At 42.1% G+C, this 21,230-nt stretch overlaps 2 protein-coding genes and 1 long non-coding RNA gene across 9 annotated transcripts in view; 2 read left to right on the top strand and 1 right to left on the bottom strand.

The window, feature by feature from the left end:
- vari (MAGUK p55 subfamily member vari) overlaps positions 1-21,230 on the top strand; it is a 66,804-nt gene that overhangs the window by 3,495 nt on the left and 42,079 nt on the right. For all 6 annotated transcript variants that reach the window (XM_086989411.1, XM_086989412.1, XM_086989413.1 and 3 more), the window contains exon 2: positions 11,214-11,596. In XM_086989411.1, the coding sequence (XP_086845537.1) occupies positions 11,512-11,596 (85 nt within the window). In that variant the 5' untranslated portion in view covers positions 11,214-11,511. The remainder of the gene's footprint in view (positions 1-11,213; positions 11,597-21,230) is intronic.
- The window catches only part of LOC147755494 (uncharacterized), a 22,916-nt gene continuing 1,686 nt past the window's right edge, over positions 1-21,230 (bottom strand). The window contains exon 3 of the long non-coding RNA XR_015327873.1: positions 1-1,707. This is a non-coding gene — a long non-coding RNA (uncharacterized LOC147755494). The remainder of the gene's footprint in view (positions 1,708-21,230) is intronic.
- The window catches only part of LOC111250819 (uncharacterized), a 24,653-nt gene continuing 20,885 nt past the window's right edge, over positions 17,463-21,230 (top strand). Inside the window, exons 1-2 of one of the 2 annotated variants that reach the window (XM_086989416.1) lie at positions 17,463-19,079; positions 19,443-19,532. The gene's annotated coding sequence lies outside the window, so the exon portion shown is untranslated. The remainder of the gene's footprint in view (positions 19,080-19,442; positions 19,533-21,230) is intronic. The other variant, XM_086989417.1, reaches the window with a different exon arrangement.

The following is a 21,230-nucleotide window of genomic DNA, read 5'->3' on the forward strand; positions in this document are numbered from 1 at the left end:
TCATAGTGGAAGTTTATTGACAGACGAGGTACGGGAACCGCGTGATGTGATACCTCACATATTGCATTGCCTGGCTATCGTTGAAACACACACTATCAATAGCCAGCTGGCACGCTGCAGAAACATATGACAACCCAATGCACTTAACATATTGTCTAACTGTATAAACGGTGCCTCGAACTCGAACGTTTACTTTGTATGTACTCGAAAAAGCGTTTATGACAAAACTGTGCATTTTGTTTTTTTTTTTTGTTCATGTATTACATCAGTTAAATAACCGAACTGATCCGCAGAGCCGAGATATCTGACGTGACCAACCGTCTTTTGCTGATACGGAAAGCTTACGGGTGTGACGTTTCTCTATTATATTTCGTAATCAGACATCTTTACTTGAAGCGACTTTCATAGCTAGGTAGTCCTTACCTATTTTCTATCTGGTAATATTGGCTGAGTGCGCTTCGAGTGCGCATTCCATTCGTAGTGGATTCTTCAAGGTAGCTTTAAAATTATAAGCATCTTTTCGCATACACCATTCGTCCTAGTAATTTATATTTCGGACAGCATGTGAGTGACCTGGTAGGCTAGGTCGATGACTAGATATATAGCTAAGAAGGTAAAACTAGGTAAATAAGGTCAAGTAAACTCTGCTTGATTCAGCGTGTAGAAGGCTTTTCGTAAAATTCGTATAAATGCAAGAAGTTATGCTATTCGTAGGCGGTACTTAACTTTCTATATAGATTCTCCAGCAACCCAAATTGCTTTAATGTTTAGTGATAACTAAACTCAACTCCCTGTCACTGAAGGACGTAACAAGCTAGAGCTAAAAATCGATAACGGCTTATAGTAAAATAATCGATTTTGTCATGCTCTGCCATGTTTTAACTGCAAAAAAATCAAGGTCAACTAGCTGGCTCTAGAAAATGTTAGCACAGTCATTCTCCGTGCCCAGAACAGAATATAAGATATGTACAAACGCTGAAACGACACCGCTAAGTAGATCACGCCACCCCTCAATCGCCGTTTCGTAGCATAAATAATTGAAACACGAAACAACCGGAGCTGCAGACACACATGACTATAAGACAGAGATCTACTAGACACATTCTAAACTTCAAGGTTCGTACGGGTGTCCCTAAGTGGGCCACACGTAAAATTAGCCTACCATTAACGGGTCTGCACTTAGTGAGCACAATCCACCATCTCGAACCAGTGCAACATATGGATAATGTATACTATAGAACCCAACGGAATCGTGTTACCTCTAACGATCTCAATAGCTATTGTCTCCCAGTTCGTAGCTGACTAGTACAAAACGGTGCCATATCGTCCAGTCTTCATTCTGCCGCCTCGGAACGACCCCAGTTACTCATGAGCATCTGCACATTATTGTTTTAGCACACGCGCAGTTGAATGTTAAATAGTGAGTGTAACAGTCATTTTTTTTTTTGACTAACTATCGGTTCGTTTCGTCTCAAACGGATATGCAGGTGTTCCCAGCTAACCTGGCGGTAATGCTGGTAGTATGGGAATTGTACCTACTGTTGATACTATTCCAAAATATTAACCAGCAGCGACACGCAAAACGTTGTATGTTTTTACTAGAAAAAATCCAGAAGAGACTGGTACCCATTGGCCTATGGGTCGCTTCGTGTTTCGTCCGTGCGATAAGATGATGGCCCACCGTTGATGCCAAAGTTGCGCTTTGTCCTGAAATTAATTGTGTGACGTCGTTTGTTGATATGTAAACTTCTGATATATATATATATATATACAGTTATAGAAAAATACTTTACCCTATTATTTTTATATCGGCAAGTAGATTAGATAAAACCTGTACGGGACATAGGCTGAACCGTTTCGGCCGTACGTAATTCTTATGGAGATTCCAGTTGGACCAATCGGGCAGCTAGACTGTATCCGAAACAGAGCCTACATTATAAAAAAGTGCTAATATAAGCTGACCAATTAAATAAAGCTTGATTTCTCCGGTCGTTCTCAATGCTATCCAAAACAACGGATTCAAACGGTTAGCAAATTGAATGTGTCAATGAAACGTCACTATGACAATTGTGCTGACGAAACAGATCGACAGTATTGTGATAATAAAAAACTAGATAATAACAACAACAACAAAAGCTTAATGTAAATGAGCCTCGTTTCAACAGAAGCGTAGGCTTTTTTTTACCAAGATACTGGCTAATAGTAGAGGATTTGTAGATCTCCGTAGCGTTACCTAACAAAAACTTCTGAGTTTGGTTGTTGTCGTCGTCGTCAGACGACGACGACGACGACGACAACAACACAGGATACCTGTGTCAATCAATTAAGCGCAGACGATCGACATCATCATGTATACAAGGAAGACAATATTTTTAAATGTACGTTATTTATGACCGCCAACCCTATGGATCGATGCGTATGCGAAGAAAAGGATATTTCAGAAGTGCAGAGAAAAGGCTTTGTCGGCAAACCTTAGCAATGGTAGCTGTTGTTAGAAACACTAAAAGTAGACATTTACGCCCATTTGCACATCACTGTTTTATTAGCAGAATGGACGGCCTAGTAGGAGCGAAGGTGAGCAAGCAACAATTTCAATAAAGATTGTATTGATTCTGGCTGAGTAGGCCGGCATAACCATTAGTTTGACGCGAAGCTCTTCGCAGCTGTGCTAGATATATATCAGACGACGATCTGAATGACTATTACCTAATGATTTATACAATCGTCAATAAATTCTACTCTCGCTGGTCGACCATTGTGGATACTGCAGTTAAATATATAAAAGGGAGGTACGAACATTAACCCTACGATCAAAAGCTGAAGAGAGACATTAAATATACTAGGTATTTGATTTGAAAATAGCAAATTAAATTCAAACATTTTTCTAAGGCGCTGGATAACTAGGTGGAAAGCACTAGTACGGCTTAGTTAGCCTGCTCGATAAGTTCAGCCTTTCTTAGGAACCTTCAAAACTGTCTTTACTTACATGTGAAGCTTACTTAATAAGAACTTCCTCATAGCTCATCATTGGAACTTTTAAAAAGCACATATGCGTTACAATAGTAAAGAGTATGGTCTTTCACGAAAGCCTCTGCCAGGTCTAGGAAAGTCAGCCCAGCTTATATATTTACAACGACGCTCAAGTTTGTTATGGGTGACATCTCAAGTTGCCGAAGTCAATTCCGATGCCTTTTTTTCTGAGTGATTTTATCATCTAATTGAGAGACGAATCGCAGGCGGAACCTTGCAGCTTTACCTGTTTGGGCCCTGCGCAAGCGGTCTCATTAGCAGACCGATAAAACTCATCGATAAAGGTAGCTCCGACAGCTTCTAACGAAACGCAGTTGTTATTGATGAGCATCACATTGTCCCGTGAGGCATTACTGCTTCCGTGAAGTGAATAGTAATAAGAACCGTTGTCCGAGTAAGTATACGTCTGTGCAGTACGAGCAAGTAAACGAAGCATTAGTCGACCAATTATCGAATTGCCAAAGGAGACCTATATCTATTTTCTTGAATATGAAACGCACCGTGGTCCTGCCAACAGACGTCGATCCGCACGTGACTTTCGGCAAATATGTCCCGCTCTATGTTGTGGCTCAATGGAACCTTTCGAAAACAAAAGCCAACATTACGTATAAAAGCTTGAGACAGAACGAGTCTAGTAAATATAGGATTTTCGAGGCAAAATCGTTTGCCTCGATATTACACTTTAAACGCGAACAATATTGACTATTCTATTAAAGATAAGTCTTTGTTCAGTTGACTTGAGGTCACAAACCAGGACATGGTTTCACCATTTGTTGGCGGCGGTGGTAGCTGAGCCCAAGGTCGTTTGCGGTTACCGATTACAAATGGTATTAACCGAAAAAAAAAATATTTCAAACTTGTAGTAGAAGTTTTTAGGGCTCATTAAACGATAAGTAGCCAATTCCTGTTTCGCCATTTGCAGCCCAAACACGACAATAATTAATTTCCGCCTTTGGCAACCCAATTCACTGTGTTTCCCTGTGGGTATTGTCAACTCATTTTTCATTCAGTATCGTTCGAATTATGGCTTTTTTTTTTATACACGTTCGTGTCGTAAAATCGGGTAGTGATATATGCATTAATCACTGGTAGGAGAGGAAAGCGACCTCGACTAGCGGCGATCGATAACAGAAATGCTATCGTTTTGAAGACATCGTTTAGAGATGGTTTATTCTTCATCTTACGGATGTACGTATATAGCGGGCTTATCTTAAGCCAGGCTTCCTCCAAAATCACGTGTCTCCGCCTCGATTTAGACGTATCAACGGGATAGAGTATGTAATTTACATGCGTCCGTGTTTCTAGCCGTTCCATAGACGATCGATAATAACACTACCATTTGAAATTTCATCAGGCATGATTCAGTTAACATTTCGGACAGGAATCCCACTATTTTTAAAAAAATTTTATTTTTAATTGTTGCCAAATAATGATCGACATGGGATATAGCATTTTTTCGTACGAGTTTTTTTCATGAAAGCTAACTAAAATACAGACTTCACCTATAGTGATGGTCTAAATTTTAATGCGCGTACATTGAGAATGCCAACTGGCCATATTTTACGCTTCCTTACTAATCCTATTGCTTAAATTTTAGTTTTCCATGACCGAAATCCTAACCGTGTTGTTGATCTTCCGAGGCTCATTTTCCTCAGCATATACTTCGAATCAGGCTATCGTCGAACTGTCTTCTTGGAACAGTCCTATCTAGTGCAGTAAAAGCGAAAACGTATAGTTCTGCTCGCAGTTCAACTACCCACCTTATACCTATAATGCGACCTAATGAACACGAGTACGCCAAAGTGTCAGCCACTTTCTTCGCTTCACAGCAATATAATGGTTGAGACTGACAAAGATATTGAAGGGCGAGGGGCAGTGTGATCCCATGCCAGTCGACCTACATATGGAAACCGGTTGACTTACGGCCTGCAGCTTACTACTATGCCTTTTCCTGCCTATTCGATGTTCACGGAAGGCAATGCAAGATGAACCCATCTGTCCCCCGGACGATTAGGTCAGCCGAGCCATTGCAAGTCCCGTCTTATTGCGCTTGGCGCCCGGCAACGCTAGGATAATGACGACTTCGCTAACAGAGACAACTGATACTAGAGTCAGAGGTGGTGCTGCTGCTGTTGAAGCAAGATACCATAATCAATACGAGTTCTGTAGGGCCTAGTCTTTCAATCTGTCTGAGGTCTGTCGGTTGGCATTTCTCAGAGCAAAGGAAATAGCTCGCCATTGTTCGCTATAGCGATAAGGGTGCCACCGGTGCGTATGTGTGTCGTGAAGGCGGCAAATGGAACTGGCTATCAGTAAGGAGAATGCTGGTTACGCAGGAATAACTTGGATGCCACCAGTGCAAGGTGACCGACTCGCTACTGGTATTGGCCGGCGTTTTCCCGTCGTCAAACAAAGGCAGCGGCCACCGTAGTTACATCCACTGTAGCGTGCCTGTATCTCGCTGTTGAGGTGGTGAGCAAGAAGCACGATGATGAACAGACAGAAAGGTATGGATGAACTGAGTTGAATTGGAGCCAGCCGTAGGGAACTATGTACCGCGTTTGTCACACTCGTATCACGAAGCAGAGAGGACAAATTCAAGATCAACCGTGATAGCCATCACGGCCCAAGGGCCATGCGCGTTGAATACATGGGTGCCGAATATTACTATTTATGTTATCCTAAAGCGTATGTTAATTCAAACGTTCGGTAGAGTATATGTCGATTGTGGGGCTGATTTAGATGACATAATGTCATTTCGTCTTCCCGTTGACTACAAATACCAAAAAATATCTTTAGAAAATGTATTTTTTAAAAATCGCATTGTTGAAATCTGATTGCGTTTGCGTTATATGGATTCCTTCTTATTTCTTTTCGCCAACGAGTGAATCAATTTGCTTCGTTAGAAATAGGTGCCAATTGCTCTCGGATATTCATGCATTCAATTTAGTTCATAGTCACCCGTATGTGTGTGGTGATGCGCTGCCATTTTCCAAAATTAGCTAATTATACGAACAATGCCAATAACGAATCGATCCCTTGCTAACCCGATCGTCATCACCAAAAGTGTTTTATAATCTCAACAGAACCGCACGCATTAACGACATGGAGGGTAGAGATGGGGTACAGAAAGCAAAATCTCGCGCAGAAGGTTACATCCACCATATGTGTCGGAATGAAGGCTCGCGTGCGGCGTAAAGATGTGACGCTATACCAACGTGGTCTAACTGCAAGTGCCATTGGACGCGCGGCATCCGAAGGCGTCATCCGTGAGTTTGTTGGGCGCAGAACTACAGACAGCTCTGGCTAGCTTACCCGGTTATCCCTCTCTATCCTGACGTTTAATGTTCCCTTAGCGTGATTCGACTGCTTTAATCACCGGGGATTGGACGGGAGGTGACTGGTAAAGGGTGGACGAGGAGATAAAGCCTGGTCCTGATTTAAAGGTCATAACAGTGAACCGACGCCGCTACAGCGGACGGGGTTCTCACATAATGCTCTCGGTAAGGTGGGGGGAGCGAACGCTGACGTGTGACGCTTATTACCATGTTATTTTGTTTAGATTGAACGTGTGTACGACAGGATTGTATATATAGGTAGTTTGGGGGGAGGGGGGTGGGTCCTCGGAATTTAGCTTGGTGATAGCGTGGACAAGATACGATATTTATGTGATTGAAAAATAACTGGGACTGCGCTTAAAGCACGAGTCGTTAATGTTCAGTCAATTTTTATTGTTTATCATGCTTGGAATGACAGGACAAAATTTACTGAAGGAGATGGTCAAATTCATTAAAGGAATTAATTTAAAGGGAGAACGAGGTGTAAAAAGTTATAGGTAAGTTTGCTCAGTATTTTCAGGCAACTCCGTCTAATATCGTAGGCATTTTCTAGATTCGAACCTAAAACTTAACCGCACGATAGTTGTTTTTGTTGGATTTTAATCTTCGTATTCATCATATTCATAGACGATGAATATGTAGTCCCAAGTCAGTTCAAGCGTTGGTAAAATCGTAGCTCTGCCTTTATTAAGGGTTAGCTTTTTATAATGCTAGCAAGATACACATGAAATATGGAGAGAATATGATTTTTCGATGGCGCTTTCCGCTAAGTATATTCTCTTTATTTAGGCTACGGCAAATACGTGGAATGGATTGTATCCAGTGTATATTGATATTAGAGCGTTATATATGGTGTTTTACAATAGCAACTAATCAATGTAGGGCCCTGTTTAGCTCCTAGGGCCCTAATTTGATTGGCTAAATAATATCTAAACGTCACTGATTAACGTATGTCCTAAAAGCTGTCCTTGATTTGCGCAATGGGACCATCGATTATCATCGGCTATAGTTATTTCTTTTCTTGTATTCTATTTTTACGAATAACTTTTATTAAATGTTACATATGCAATGTCTAATCAGCAATTCCTATAAAAAAAAAAATCTGCTTTCACAACTTCTACAAACGACCTCCGTCCATCCTTCTTCATCTAGGCTCGAATATTTCGTATCATAGAATTAAATAGAAAAGACGCAATCAACGTTTACATGTTTCTATAAACATTGTCATATAGATACATATCGTACAACTTCATACGGTAGAAATAATACGCTTATCTTCGCTAGCATACAGTACGTTTAAGACTAATTTAGCATGGACCAAAGTGCACGAAGGTACATTGTGGCACGATGCCAAACTTGCCGCAGATTCAAACTTGTCAGCTCTACGTACGAAAAAGTTCCGTGTAGTTTAGCTAACTGATGCTTAATACTTAGTCACGAAGTTTCGGCGGATTTGTGTGAAGAATCACACGATAACTCTGATCGCAGACTGTTCAAGCACGCGGAAGATGCGATCAGCGGAAAGTTTGACGGTGTAGAGCGATCTAGCCTCCTTAATACATGTCACATTGCAAGCATTTCTTAAGCTAAAGTCAACACAGTGGTCGAATACCGCTCTGATCAGGCTAAGATCAAATATTTGCTTATGTATTAGGGTTCTTAAGCAAAACGTCTATGCAGAACTATAGGCACATATGTCAGAGACACGCCAAAAGGCGCATGAATTTATGGCGTGAAAAATATCTTTCTTTTTGATATTTTCCGAAAAGGTCGAGTAATCCGGCTAAACCGCGTGCTCAAATGGAAACAATGAAGCGCACGAGAAATGGCAAACGATTAAGAAAAACATCTTTTGTTATTACAGATCCTTTTATTGTCCTAAGGCTTTTAGCAATATGAGCTCTCCATATTGCATAGTTGCGCAAGTCAAAGATGTTCCAGGCATTTACAAAAAGGCCATTTCTGTGTTGACAGAAACCGCCTATCGCGTCCACGCGTCTTTGAATTTTAGGCATACGTGAAGATGCATCAATCACTTTTCGCTATCTAATAGCAATTAAGGGCGTGCTGTATACTGTATTACTATATCTCTATAAAAGGCGAACATTTTCAAGGCTACGGACAACGTCATCACCTTTTGCCTCGAAGGTGTTCGGACATCTTCAGCGCTTCCTCACTCACGCGGTCGGAAGCTGCAACACAGCTCCGCAAATCGGCTGATATATTAAACAAAGAGCAGATAAGGTAGAGTTTTGTTTTTCATCGCCCGCCTGGAGTCCAATAAGGCGTCCTACTGCTGTTCGCCTCTAAAGAAAGTGGCTGAGCACCTGGCAAGGGGTTAATGGAGCGTCGTAGCTAAAATTCTTGAATTCGAGTTATAGTACAATGCCCCTACTGAATAGTAGGGTGAATAGTAAGTGCCCCTACTGATAGGAATGAATACGGATTATTGCCAACTGTACTCGGTGAGTGCGGACACAGAAACCAGGAATATGGCACAGGCATTTGCTGCCTTTCTAGAGTTATTTTTTCAACCTAATACTCAATTACATTGCATGAATATCCTAGAGATTCCTAATCTTTTTTTAGTCTTTAATTATTATTATCGAACTCTGACGGATCCGAACGCCTCATATGGCAAATTTTAAAGCCAACTACGGCTTTACTATGCCTAGTTCAGAGTAGCATAGTATGCTTTACTATGCAAATAGTTCCTACGCAAAGTTGTTCAACAAAAAATTGCGGTTTGCAACAACCCTGCCCATGACGCCAGGTCGAATCAGGACTTAACATGAAGGATCCTATGGCATTCGATACACAGTTGAACGATTAAACATGCGCAAATGAGGCCACGTTGGTATAGAACGATTTACGGGCAACTAACTATATAGAAAAACGATGATACTCTTAAACTACTCCAAATTATACTACTTCTCCTAATGAGATTTGTTCTGATGCTATCGACTAAGACCGTACGGGCCTCAGTAACGCCAACTTTGCCCCTACACAAATGTTCGATAAGGTTGACCGATAGTTGAGCCTCACACCTCGCAGTCTATCTTCAATTACCTTTAAGGAGCTAGCCGAGGTTTTTAACTTCGAGGATGGCTTCTTTCATCATTATTACAAGGTCTTTTGAGAAAGGAATTATATTTTCATTTTTCGGGTAAGTATTGTATCTCCGATCTGGGCTGTGGGAAACTATCGTTTTGGAGCTGTTCTGGACTCTATTATTGTCATGGAAAACATTACCGTTGAGCACAAACCCATTTATGCTCTTTTAAAGTTTTGGGCCTAAATTAGCATGGGATTTCCAGAGGAGTGTTCACCTGCATTCTTGTCTAAGGTCCCTTGTATACATTATATTTTATCAAAAGCTCTAGCTTCTATTCGAAGTTGTTTCTATCAGACACAATAGATACGTGCATGCATGCAAGTATCTATTATATCTGTATGGAAATAGATAAGGCAACAGATGTGCTTGTCATCCAAGAGGCGATTAATTTCACTGCATCCTGGCCAAGAAACAATAAAACTATATCTTCTTCTGGGTAACGCCGTTTATCTCCTAGATGGCAGTCAGCTACCGTGTAATCCTACACAGAAAGGCTTTGATCCCTATCTAAATCTCAGAACTGACTCTGTTGAATGTTAGGTATCAACTTAACGTTCATAGTGCTTGCATTTTGCTATTTTTGGTTGTGTAACTTACTAGTATGGTTTCCATTTCATCATAGAATGTATGAATACATAAAATATCCCGGGCTGTCCTCCTAAATAAGTAGCAGCGAAATGCGATGTCCCTCGTGAGTCTATTGAGCTGCAAAGCGCTGCATTTTTCCATAAAGATAACAAGCCAAGGACACATCACAGGTTATTGTACATTAAAGCGTTCCTGGAACCTATTTGAAACTAGAGAAGTAATCTCCGCGGACGTGTCAGTCAAGGTTGTGGAAGTAGCCGTTTTTGCCATTGTTGGTATTTTATTATAATAAAGAGCCCGCTCTATGCAATTATACTGTGACCGGTGTGCAAACTTTTTGAATAATGAAAACTACTATTGTATAATCGTATTGTGCTGAAAAATAAATGAGATCGCCGTTTCTAAGCTCATCTAATATAAAAAGAGTACACGAATATGGAGTGAGACGACTCTCCCGTGCTTCGCGGCCAGCTGGTTCTTGCATGCTGCAGAGCTTCTGTTGTACAACGCTGCTTTATCTGTCTACTACGCACCTCGAAGGCCCGACGCACGCCACCTAAGGACATCGTACCAGCTCTGATCGCTGGTCCACATCACACCCGTGGCAAGGCATATGGCGATGTTTTTAATGCGCCGTGCGGTGACGTTCTCAAGACGGAATTATAATGGTTATTCAACGGAACCAGAATGGCTCCCTTTTGAAGTCAACGACTGTGGCTGCATTTCGAAACACCATCTCTAAGGGCACTTAGATAATATATTCGTGCTTAATTTGCATCGGTAAATTCATTATGGTAAAATGAGAATTTAACCGTTTCCATAAGCGGGTGCTCAATAGAATTCCATGCCAACTTGAACTAGCTTCAGATCGTGACATAGCTGCAAAGGGGGATTAAGTCATATTTCTTCATTTTTAGAGCTCTTTCAGTCGTTGACATATAGATCAGCGGCTATTGTCGCGTACGACGCTAACCGAGAACATCTCGACCCTGGTTTTCCCCTGACTCGACCCTGACTTCTGGTTTTCTAGCTCTGTTAGCCCTACTTAGGAGGGCCGCGTAAACGAGTCGGCTTTCAGGTAAATTTTATGCATACATATTCGACCATGTCACATACTGACGAAAGTATGATTTTCGTTTCAGAACTTATTTAGCATGCAGATCCAGTAGCTGTTGGTCTCACTGCTGCTGTGCCGTTCATGGGACCAGTTCGGAGCGACACGAAAATCGTAGCGCACAGCCCCTCTCGGTTACTGAATTGCATATGGCATTGGTAGCAGAAGCAAAAAAAAAAAAGAAGACATCGACGATTTATTGGGAGGCTTAGTGCTTTGAACACTTGGTAGAGGGTAACAAGAAGCAGCGACGGATAAGGGCCGGGAACAGAAAAACGAGTCCCACATGAGACGATAGAAGAAAGGCAAACATGTAGACAACCGAGATGGTCCTTTTGAACGCCATCCTGCGAAGGCAGGATCGCCGTCGACTGCTTCGCAGTATGGAGCAGCTTGACAAGCCCTCGACATGTAAGTAACAAAACTGCCGGAACTGTACAGTGATAAAGAGTGTAATAAACAGTAATGTTATTATCTAAAACAGTAATTCTATATATGGTACTGCAATTACGATAGCGCAATAGCTTATATGAGCCCCACATTATTGAGGCAGCAGAGAAGCTTCGGTTTTAGATTTCCAACGCCACTATCTGTTCTATACCTTACTATAATTTTGATTATTATTATTATTATCAACATAATTACCAGGTGGCTCTGAAGTAGTCAAGGGCATATGTGTAACTATCTATTCGGGCGTATGGCTGGCTCGTACGTTTTCCCTTTTTGACAATATATCACGCTTTTTTGGATAAAAGCTTTTTCTTTTTCTTTTTCTTTTTTCATTATCGTTTTAAAACGCTTAATCAGCATTAAGGTTTACTCGTACTCAAATACGCTAGGTGCACTGTTCGCTGTTATAAGAATTACTTGTTAAAATTATTTAGAAGGCTCTTTCATTGAAGAGAGAATCTGCCTTTGTAGTTTCAGGCTTTGCTAACGTGAGATACGGTGTATTGAAGTGCGTTCATGTCTACTTAGTTATCCGGATTATAATATCGATTTTGAAGCCCACAGCGTGCTGTGTCATGGGCCATATTATATTGCATGAAAGGTAGCAAATGTCCATTTATCCTATGATACAAAGAAGCTGAAGGAGGGCATCCAAGTTTCGTGACATCACACGTTTTAGTTCCTTTAGGGGGAATAAATACGGTCTCTCTCTATATTCTGCTTATTAGATGTTAGGGACCTTGTCTTTAAACATTTTCAACGCGCACAATTCAAATCTCATTTGCGTGTGGGTTTTTTTTTCCATATTTAATAACCAGGCAGCTCATGTGAGTCGCTGTTCGTGTCGCTTTCGCTGCCTATTTTGAGCGCCATGTCTGGCATATTTGCGAGACATCTCTCAGCCGGCTGTCAGGCCAACAGCAAAAAAAATCTCTGCCTGTGCTCCCACTATCGTACAGATACTTCAAACGCGTCCGTCGGATTTACGGATAGACATACTGATGTTATAAACCGTCGCCAAGAAACTGACACAAAGCTAAGATATTAGCTAGTAAAGCGTCGATCAACAAAGTGCCGAACTCTGAAGTGAATGCAAAAAAGGTATTTTCTTTTGCGTTTTAAGGAATTCAAAATCACGGGCTGAATTGTCCATCAGACATTTGCATTACCCCCCATCCGACATCAAATTTCGTGGATGCACGGTGATAGGACTTCGTTACTATCAACGATGTCTTATAGAAACGGCTATTCAGCTGCGAAGGGTTCGTCAGTTTGGTGATACGGCTTATATGAGGGCTATATGACGTATAGTGGGGTCTGACAAGCCTTGCATTGAAGAAACGAATGCATACTAGGAGAGTAACGTTGGAGGGGCACGCTGAGTCCAATGTAGTAACCTAGCAACTTAACGGATGCCCAGGGCCAAACCGAACCTGGTAGATTCCAAATCCCAGCTGAGCAACCCTCTGCCAAATTAACGTTAAATGTTAAGAGACTATGAGTAGCACTATTTCGTCTATAGAGAATAAAGCCAACGATGAATAGGGAACGGCTGAAACGTTTCAATTCTTCTAGCTTGTGGCAAAGCGCTCGTGTTTTCAGCGTGGTACTGCCAATAATCTCCAGTAACAGTAGTGAGCATCCAGCCGACAGGGGACACGAATTCGCAAGCTAATGGGATATACACACGTCAATATTTACGGCACAGGTACTACCATCACGTGCCGCAGGTCGCATGCTGTGAGCGTCAGTCACAGGGCGTCTATCGAACTTAATCCACAGCTCATACGTAACAGGCAGTGTAAAATGGGCCAGATAATACTCATCGCGGATGGCTAGTGGAAAGTGGAAAAGTTTGTGTATTGTCCCATCGCCATTTTGTAAGTGACGGTCTAAGAGGCCGGAAACGACGACGGGTTAAAGTTCATCCAATTTAATCGGATATTAAGATGAAGAAGTTACAACAGGATGGGTATATACATGTACATGCATGTACACACATGTTGTTCCGTTTTTCTCCCGCGACGTACAGAAATAAAGTCCAATCCAGTGTACTATTAAGATTATAGGCCATATTGTAACAGTAGATGGCATGGAATGGACTAAAATATACGAAAGGAATAACACCTCACAAATAGACGATTTGATTTAAAAAAAAAACGCGCATTACCACAAAGTTCTATGTTGATAAAAAAAAGAGTTGATAAAAAAAATATTCATCTTATAATCGTTTACTATAATGAATCGCTTAACTTTCATATTTGCTTATATTCACTCTTGATTTTATACTACTATTAATATAAGGGCTATCACATGCTAAAAATACAAAAATTACTTGATAACTTACCCCAACAATTTGAGCCCCTTGTCGCTGCCTACACAATGTGCATAAAACGGCTATATACAATAGTGTAGAAGAACTTTGCCGCGATAATGAATATATTTCGCAAGATTAATCTTCGTATACAGTTGAGTTTGCTCGGAACGGTTTGTCCTATTCTGTCTACTAAATAGAAGACCACCAAAATTGCTGCGTATGCTCTTTTGTCTGCCAGGAGGTACTCTGGCGTTCTCCTTTTTGTCGTCGTTTCGTTTTCTTCTGCCTCATCGCCGCTCATGCACCGATGTTTTGTTTCCCTTCCATGCGCAGAGTGTCCGTAGCCCACAAGATACGGCACGTTGTATGTTTACGGAGGCACCGAGCCAAGAAGTACCTGCTCGCACGTGGTTCATCGCCTAATTCGAGGGGCTAGGAATGGGCAAGTGAGAGTTATGTAGACAGTTTTCACCTTATACGGTAGGTAAAAAGTAGTGTAGGCACAGCCCACTGCGCCTGTACGTCCATATCGTCCTTCTTTCTCTCTCTGTAATCGTCTGTGGGTTTAGCAGTGGCGGATACTAGCAGGAAGACCCTGGTCCGCCAACCAAAAGCGAGCAGCCGTCGCTGCTTGATAGCTCGGCAGGATATGTTGATCGATGACCCGCACCGCATTTCTAATGGCCGACGTTGGGGTAGTCCTTTGCACACAGGATTTAGGGGGCGGGGAGGGGGAGGGGGAGGAAAAGCTAGGGTGGATGACAGAGCGAGTAGCTGCGTGAGCGACAAACTACGGGTCGCCCAACATCGACGTAAAGAGCGAGGAAGGAAAAAAGAGAGGGAAGGGGGTAAAAAAGGAAAAAAAGGCCGGAAAGTTGTTTCCCGGTCGTCCTGTTACACATCGTTTACAGCCTGTGTGCAAGAGTGCCTCTTGTATCTTCGTGCCGGTACGTTGCCCAGGCAGGCAAAAACCATAGCAGCAATTTAGCCCTTTGGGGCACCGATACGATTCGGAAGATTCTTAACAGAGCGTCGTCCACATGCCCCTGTTAACGTAAGCGCTGAGCTTTTAGTGATCGAAGAGTGGGGCGTGCTACGCAGTATGCTCACACGGAGCTCTTATAGATCTGTTTTTGTTTTCAATTAGGTTATATCGCGACGATGCTGCTGATGTTTTAAAATATGAGGAGACTTATGTTAAGTGAAATTTATATTTATCATCAATAGTGTAAACACACCAGTGCTATTTAATAATTATCTTACGCAATACTGAGATATTCAAGAGCTGGTGACCATGGATTTGTTAGAATCTTGTCCAAGATTTCGGGCCATTGAGCAATTAACAGAATCTGCACTAAATCCATCTATACTAGATGTGATATCTATCCCTTAAAGAAAGAACACGCCTTCAAGCCCTCTTTCGCATTATGAACAGCTTTGACATTAAAAAAAAACAATGTTACGGCAATCTGAGTTATGGATCTGCTTAGTATCCCATCACAGAATGGCTTTTGTCGTCTCTGCAATTACACCATCTGGTCAGTTTTTTCCAACAAAGATATTTTATATTAAGTATGACTTTGATCAAGGAGGCCTGTTGTACCATTTCCGTTATGTAATTTGGTACAATCGAGAAAGCAGTCATTTTGCAGTATAGGTCTAACGCTGATGCTGGCTGTTTCATAGATGTACCATAGTTATTATATTTGTGTTATTATTATTATTACTGTTGTTATTTCGAAATTGTCCAGTGCTCGGCGGATAGTAATTAAATGTTGTGTTTCGTGCGCACTATTGCTCTCTCTATACCTGGCTGAGTTATTAGATAGCGCCCGATCTTACACCCTTTGGGCGTCCATACTATCTGGACGACGTAGGCGTGACGGGGCCAGGCACTTGTTCCCGTCATGTAACTGCAACGATGGTTTGAGAAAAGTCTCTTTGTCGCACTTAAGAAACACATATAAGCCTTTAATTATATGCGCACGGAGTAGATCAAAACAAATGTAATTAAACGCTTTTAGTTTTTGACACGACCGTCTGCTCGTTTGGTCCGTTACAAATCCCGCGAATCTTATTGAATGGGCAACATCTGTAAGCAGGCCTAGGGAAGTAGAGCGGGGAGATGAAAATACCTGCTTTCGAACAGAAAAACAAGTTTCAGGGGGATAAGTAAATCCATAGTGCCTAACATACCTTTCCATTCTGCCCTGACACAATATAGGCACCTAGTGATTTGTGGGAAGAAGTAGACAATGTTGAAAGGAAAATGTTTACCTTCTAAGAAGGAACCGTGGTCTCAATTGAAAAAATCATACTACATTGTCGTTAAGTGTCGAAGATGATTAATTAAGAGATCCTAATTCAGTTCCGCCGGGCAGTACAAATATACGAGTATTAACTGGTTACATACTTGTATATCTGAGATTGGTACTTTGTTGGAAAAATGTAAGAAACCTTAATAGCATACATGCAATTTTGCAAAGTCAATCTGACTGCTTTAGAGCTCGTGTGTCTATAGTGGTTACTTACGATTCTAATATAATTGCCTGTGATTACTTAATTAATTACGTCAGAGTCACGATCTTCATTATCTGGATTTTTATTATTTATCGACTACATGGTTTCCTCCATAGCAATTGCTTAATCGTGTTACGGCGACGCGTTTACCCCCCCCCCCCCCCAAAAAAAAACCAAAATTCAAATACATAGTAGTATGAGTATATATCCACTCGTTTGGCTAAATTATTGCTCTTACTGGCCTATATAGCCTCCGAAGGGGTCAAGTTATTTAATTAAAAATGGCAAATGTATAAACCAGAATTGTCTAGCTTGAACTAGTTCTCTAACCTTCGACATTGCGATAAAAAAAAAAGCACAACAAAATGTGCTGGATAAATTACGCATATGAGTGAAATAATGGTAGTTGCGTTTAAATTCGGTAGGAAAGGATCCATTAACTTGACTTGCGCAAAACTTTTGTTTCGCCTATGTCTCAAAAATGCCTAAGTGTTTTTTGCAGGACACGCAGTATCTTTTCGAATTAGCTTCCCTTTATCAGGCAACAGCACTGGCCTTGCCAGCCCCATCATCCCCTATATGTCATATATGGTACTGGCTTTTTTTATACACTGATTACATTACACGGGTATTTAAGCGAAAAGGTGAGATCAATGAGTGCAGCGCTTCCTGTAAGGCGAGCTAATTGGTAAGGTAATTTACATATAACGGGATTTGATTGACCCAGACGTGAATGTAACCCCGCACTAAAACACTTTAATTCAAATTGGGCAACATAATGTTGCAATATGGTGAATCTATAGTCTGCGTTTGGTCCAACCGGCCAATGTCATTTACTGATTTTGCTACATTCAGATTCATTCACCCTCAGGGCTCGCAATCGCTTTTGTTTAATCAAATGATGTAACATTTTGTAAACTACGATAACGTATTTGTATGTTCATGTCCGTTCTGTTAGATGTTTCTTTACCTTATGAAATAGCTTGCGCTCATCCATCCTGACCACTGTTTTCCTACACTTTTGCGCGCCCGTTCCTTTACGGGTTGTCCGTTTTTACGGCATGCCTGTTCCTCTGTGTTTTCATGTGGCTGTCTAAGTAACCCATGGCTTTGAATCTGTTCTCTGATGTACGATTGCGTGTAGTGTTCGGATAACATGGCATTTTTATTCTAATCAACCGCGGCGTTGTTCTGGCACTACGTTCGACTTGATCACTGGCTCTCTATTGCTTCTTCAACTTTTTACTTTGGCGTAGCACTAAAGCGTCAGCTGCATCCCTATCAGAACGGCTCTGTTCATCGGGACGGCACGCCGCTCAACTGCTGTTAGGGTTTTCCATTTCAGCGGCGTTGTGACGTCTGATCCAACGTTCGGCGAGCGCAGCTTCCAATCCGGCGCATGCGCTGTCTAGAATGGGGCTACCCGCCAAAGCAGCGAGTTGACGTATGCTCTTTTCTTTTGTGTGTCTGAACTTCCGCTGCTGAAGCCGCGCCCGATCTTACGGCAGATCTGATCGCCAATGCAACCAGCAGTAGCCGGTTCCTGCGTCTCCTCTCTTTCCCTGTTCTATTGGTTAGATCCGTTCTATACACACACGTCTACCTGATAATGCCGCTGTTGCTCCTGACGATTATAGCGATGCGACTGGGGGACACGGCAAAGTCTACTGCGGCGGTTCAATGTCAATTACCGTCCCTGGTTGTTCCTAGCCACTGCCGGACCCGCCGCTGTAAAGTAGTCACGGCGCTTGCCACCAGATGGCGTCTTGCTTTAATCACTTCAGCCCTCCAAGGCGCTCGCTTACCGCTTCAGAATATGTGAGCAAACCAGCCGCTTTGGCCGTTTCGCTATTTGGTTCTATGTTCGACTGTATGCTCGTTTGTCACTACAACCTGTTCGCTAGATGCGCCATTTAACCTACCGTAACGGCGATGGCGAGGTTGGTGAAAACTGTCTAAGGCTCAAGTGGGCTCTGCAATCGCTAACTTGCACACACGGCAACGTTTGCTGAGTCAGGCTCAATGCAAGTGCATGCTGAGGGTGGCAGGCGTACTACGTAGTTGTTGCCCTGCGCTGCGGTACATTGTAAACGAAGCTAACTGCTTCGCGCTTGCCTGTACAGCTGCGTTACTGGAATGTTCTGTGCACCGCCTGAATTGGAGATGTGTGATCTGACCCGTCAATCAATCAGTCCGATTCATCACAATCAGTCTGAACCGATCCACCTCTACCGACGAGCTCGAAGGTGACTGAACGACCGTGTCATGTTGTTGAAATAGATTTCGCCGTATGAATACACAAATTAACACTAGGCGTTTGTTCTACGGTGAATATAAATTGCTTCAGATAGTGAACGACCGCTGTGGTACAGCTGGGTCGCATAGGTACATATGGTATCTGCCAGTCTGTAACACATTTGCTGTGAATTATGATATCTATTGGTGCTGCTAATATAACAAGTGAATGTGCATCAGACTGATGAGTGTCGGACGAATTGATTACTGATTATAGTAGTGGACCGTGCTCGGGAGTCGGATATTAATTCGCGAACAAAATGATTGTCAAATTGTTACCGGCATAAACTGGGTCAGGACAGACTTTATAAGGTGAGTGCTCTTATTATCAGGTGTATTCATTCCACTCACTCGATTCACAGCTCGTTGGGACAAACCCCGAACCAGCCAAAGCTTTAGCTCTAAGCTGGTTATTGAACCACGTATAGCGGTTCGGCGATAGACAGGACAATACTTGAATAGTCTGATAACCTAAAGCAGGGGGTCGGAGCGTGGATTATCAATTTCTGAATCGGATCGACTAAGGCAACGCCTTGGGACATCGATATCAGTGTTCGACCCATAGTAGATAGAAACGAAAATACTGCGACTGGCCATTTGTGTTGTCGGTGTCGAGAAGCTGACACCTATTTTCATTTCAGTCACTGCTTTATTTTATTTAACCTCACATTACAGATACACATTGGCTATTACTGCGAGTCTTTATTGTGTCACACACATATTGAAGACACGCGCTGTGTTGTAGTCGGATCATCATTGAAAAAGGTAACACGAAAATCTGATTACTGGCTTGCAGCATTAATAAAAAAACATAGTTTCACAGGTCCTGAAACCTGTTGACCCACTCCGATGTTCCTCAACTGAGCAATAAAGACCACGGAGAGGCGGCGATCCATTTGGAATTAAAAAAAAACCATTCTGTAAATAATAGAAATTCTTTTTCTAAAGGTTGTTGGGAACAGCACTCCCAGTTAACGTGATTTATTGCTAACCCGAATGATAGCTGAAGCGTTGTAATAGTTAATTTACTGTTATCAAGCCACTTTTAATGATGAAGTGCCTAAATCGAAGGCGATCAGCTACTATGCCACGACCAAAATCGATTCGCAAAGGGTTTCCTACTATAATGGATGGTAGGTCGTTTTCTGGTAGACTTTTCGGCTACAGGCTGCTGTTCTGATCCTTTGATGTAACTTTCGTTGGAGGTGCCACACTGTAGCTCGGTCTGAATCAGCTACGAGAGCACACGATGTATTTATGTTTTCCTCTACTGGGAAGTGTTTACGGAACTTCTTACAAGTCCCGTCTTGCACCATTTTAAACTAATCTCATTTGAAAACATAACATAAGCGAACAACGGCTGATATACTGTCGTAATATGGAATTAGTAATTGTTTGGCATATTTGGTTATAGCAACATATTTGGAAACCGTATGTTTTTACTCTGTATATTTCACTCAACCAGTTCTAAACTATCCAATCGCAAGTAAAAGAAAAACTGAGTCTCTTTGTTTCGTATAATAACAAGCCCTCCTCTGCTAGATGTCACAGTAAATTGGTGTTGTCTTTAATTTACTGTGCCAGTGGTCTATTCAAAAAAAAAACCTTGTGACCTTGCATTGCGGACCTTGCTTTTGGTCAAGGTTCTCAGAATTGATCGGTGAGTTGAATTAAACGAACGAATGTAGCCACTTAGTTATTCCCCTGTTTCTATTCTGATTCGATTTGTGTCTATCTCAGCTTCCTTCTAACGAGACGTACTACGACGAAACTCGTTATTTCTTCGTTCTATTGCATAAAACACATAAGGACCTCGAGTGACTTTGCATAGCCCACGTTCAATGTGTTGCTCGCTTCCGTATCTATGTTTCTATTTAGCCGTTGGGTCATACGATCGTCTGCCTATTTTTGGCCTGCGCCAATGTTGCTACTGGTGCACAACGTGCTGTGTTTGCAACGAGAAATTCTTGCTGAGCCCGTCCTAGCCCTTAGTTACCGATTGCGGCTTGCCAGTCTCATCGTTCACCCTGTAACTACTTGGTCATAAGGTAATGCCAGTCCTTCCGCAACACAGGCTTGTCCTAAAGCATTACCGCTGGTTGACACGGCCGACGTACACGTTTACCGTAAACATTTGTACATCAATTTTAATCAACTGAGAAAGAAAAATTCTGTCGCTTGTCGCTCGGCATCTTGCCTTTTTTCGATTTTTCTTTTCATTTTCAGTTGTTTGTCGGTGCCGGCGTTTAGTCGAATAGCTCACTATATATACATCGGCGTCGTTGCGGTGGTCGTATTGTCTGCGCTATCTATGCTAGGCTGTCTTGGCTTGGAAAATATTTTTCTGCCTGCTTTTGTTGGTTCCCGCTGCATTGCTTTCTTGTAAGTTAGCTGCCTGACAAAATTCGGTTGTTTTGCTCACTTGCAAACCCCATCTGGCCACCCACCTACCAGCGTGTTATC

Source organism: Varroa destructor, unplaced genomic scaffold, assembly GCF_002443255.2.
Source record: "Varroa destructor unplaced genomic scaffold, Vdes_3.0 BEIS01000005.1, whole genome shotgun sequence".
Lineage (NCBI taxonomy): Eukaryota > Metazoa > Arthropoda > Arachnida > Mesostigmata > Varroidae > Varroa > Varroa destructor.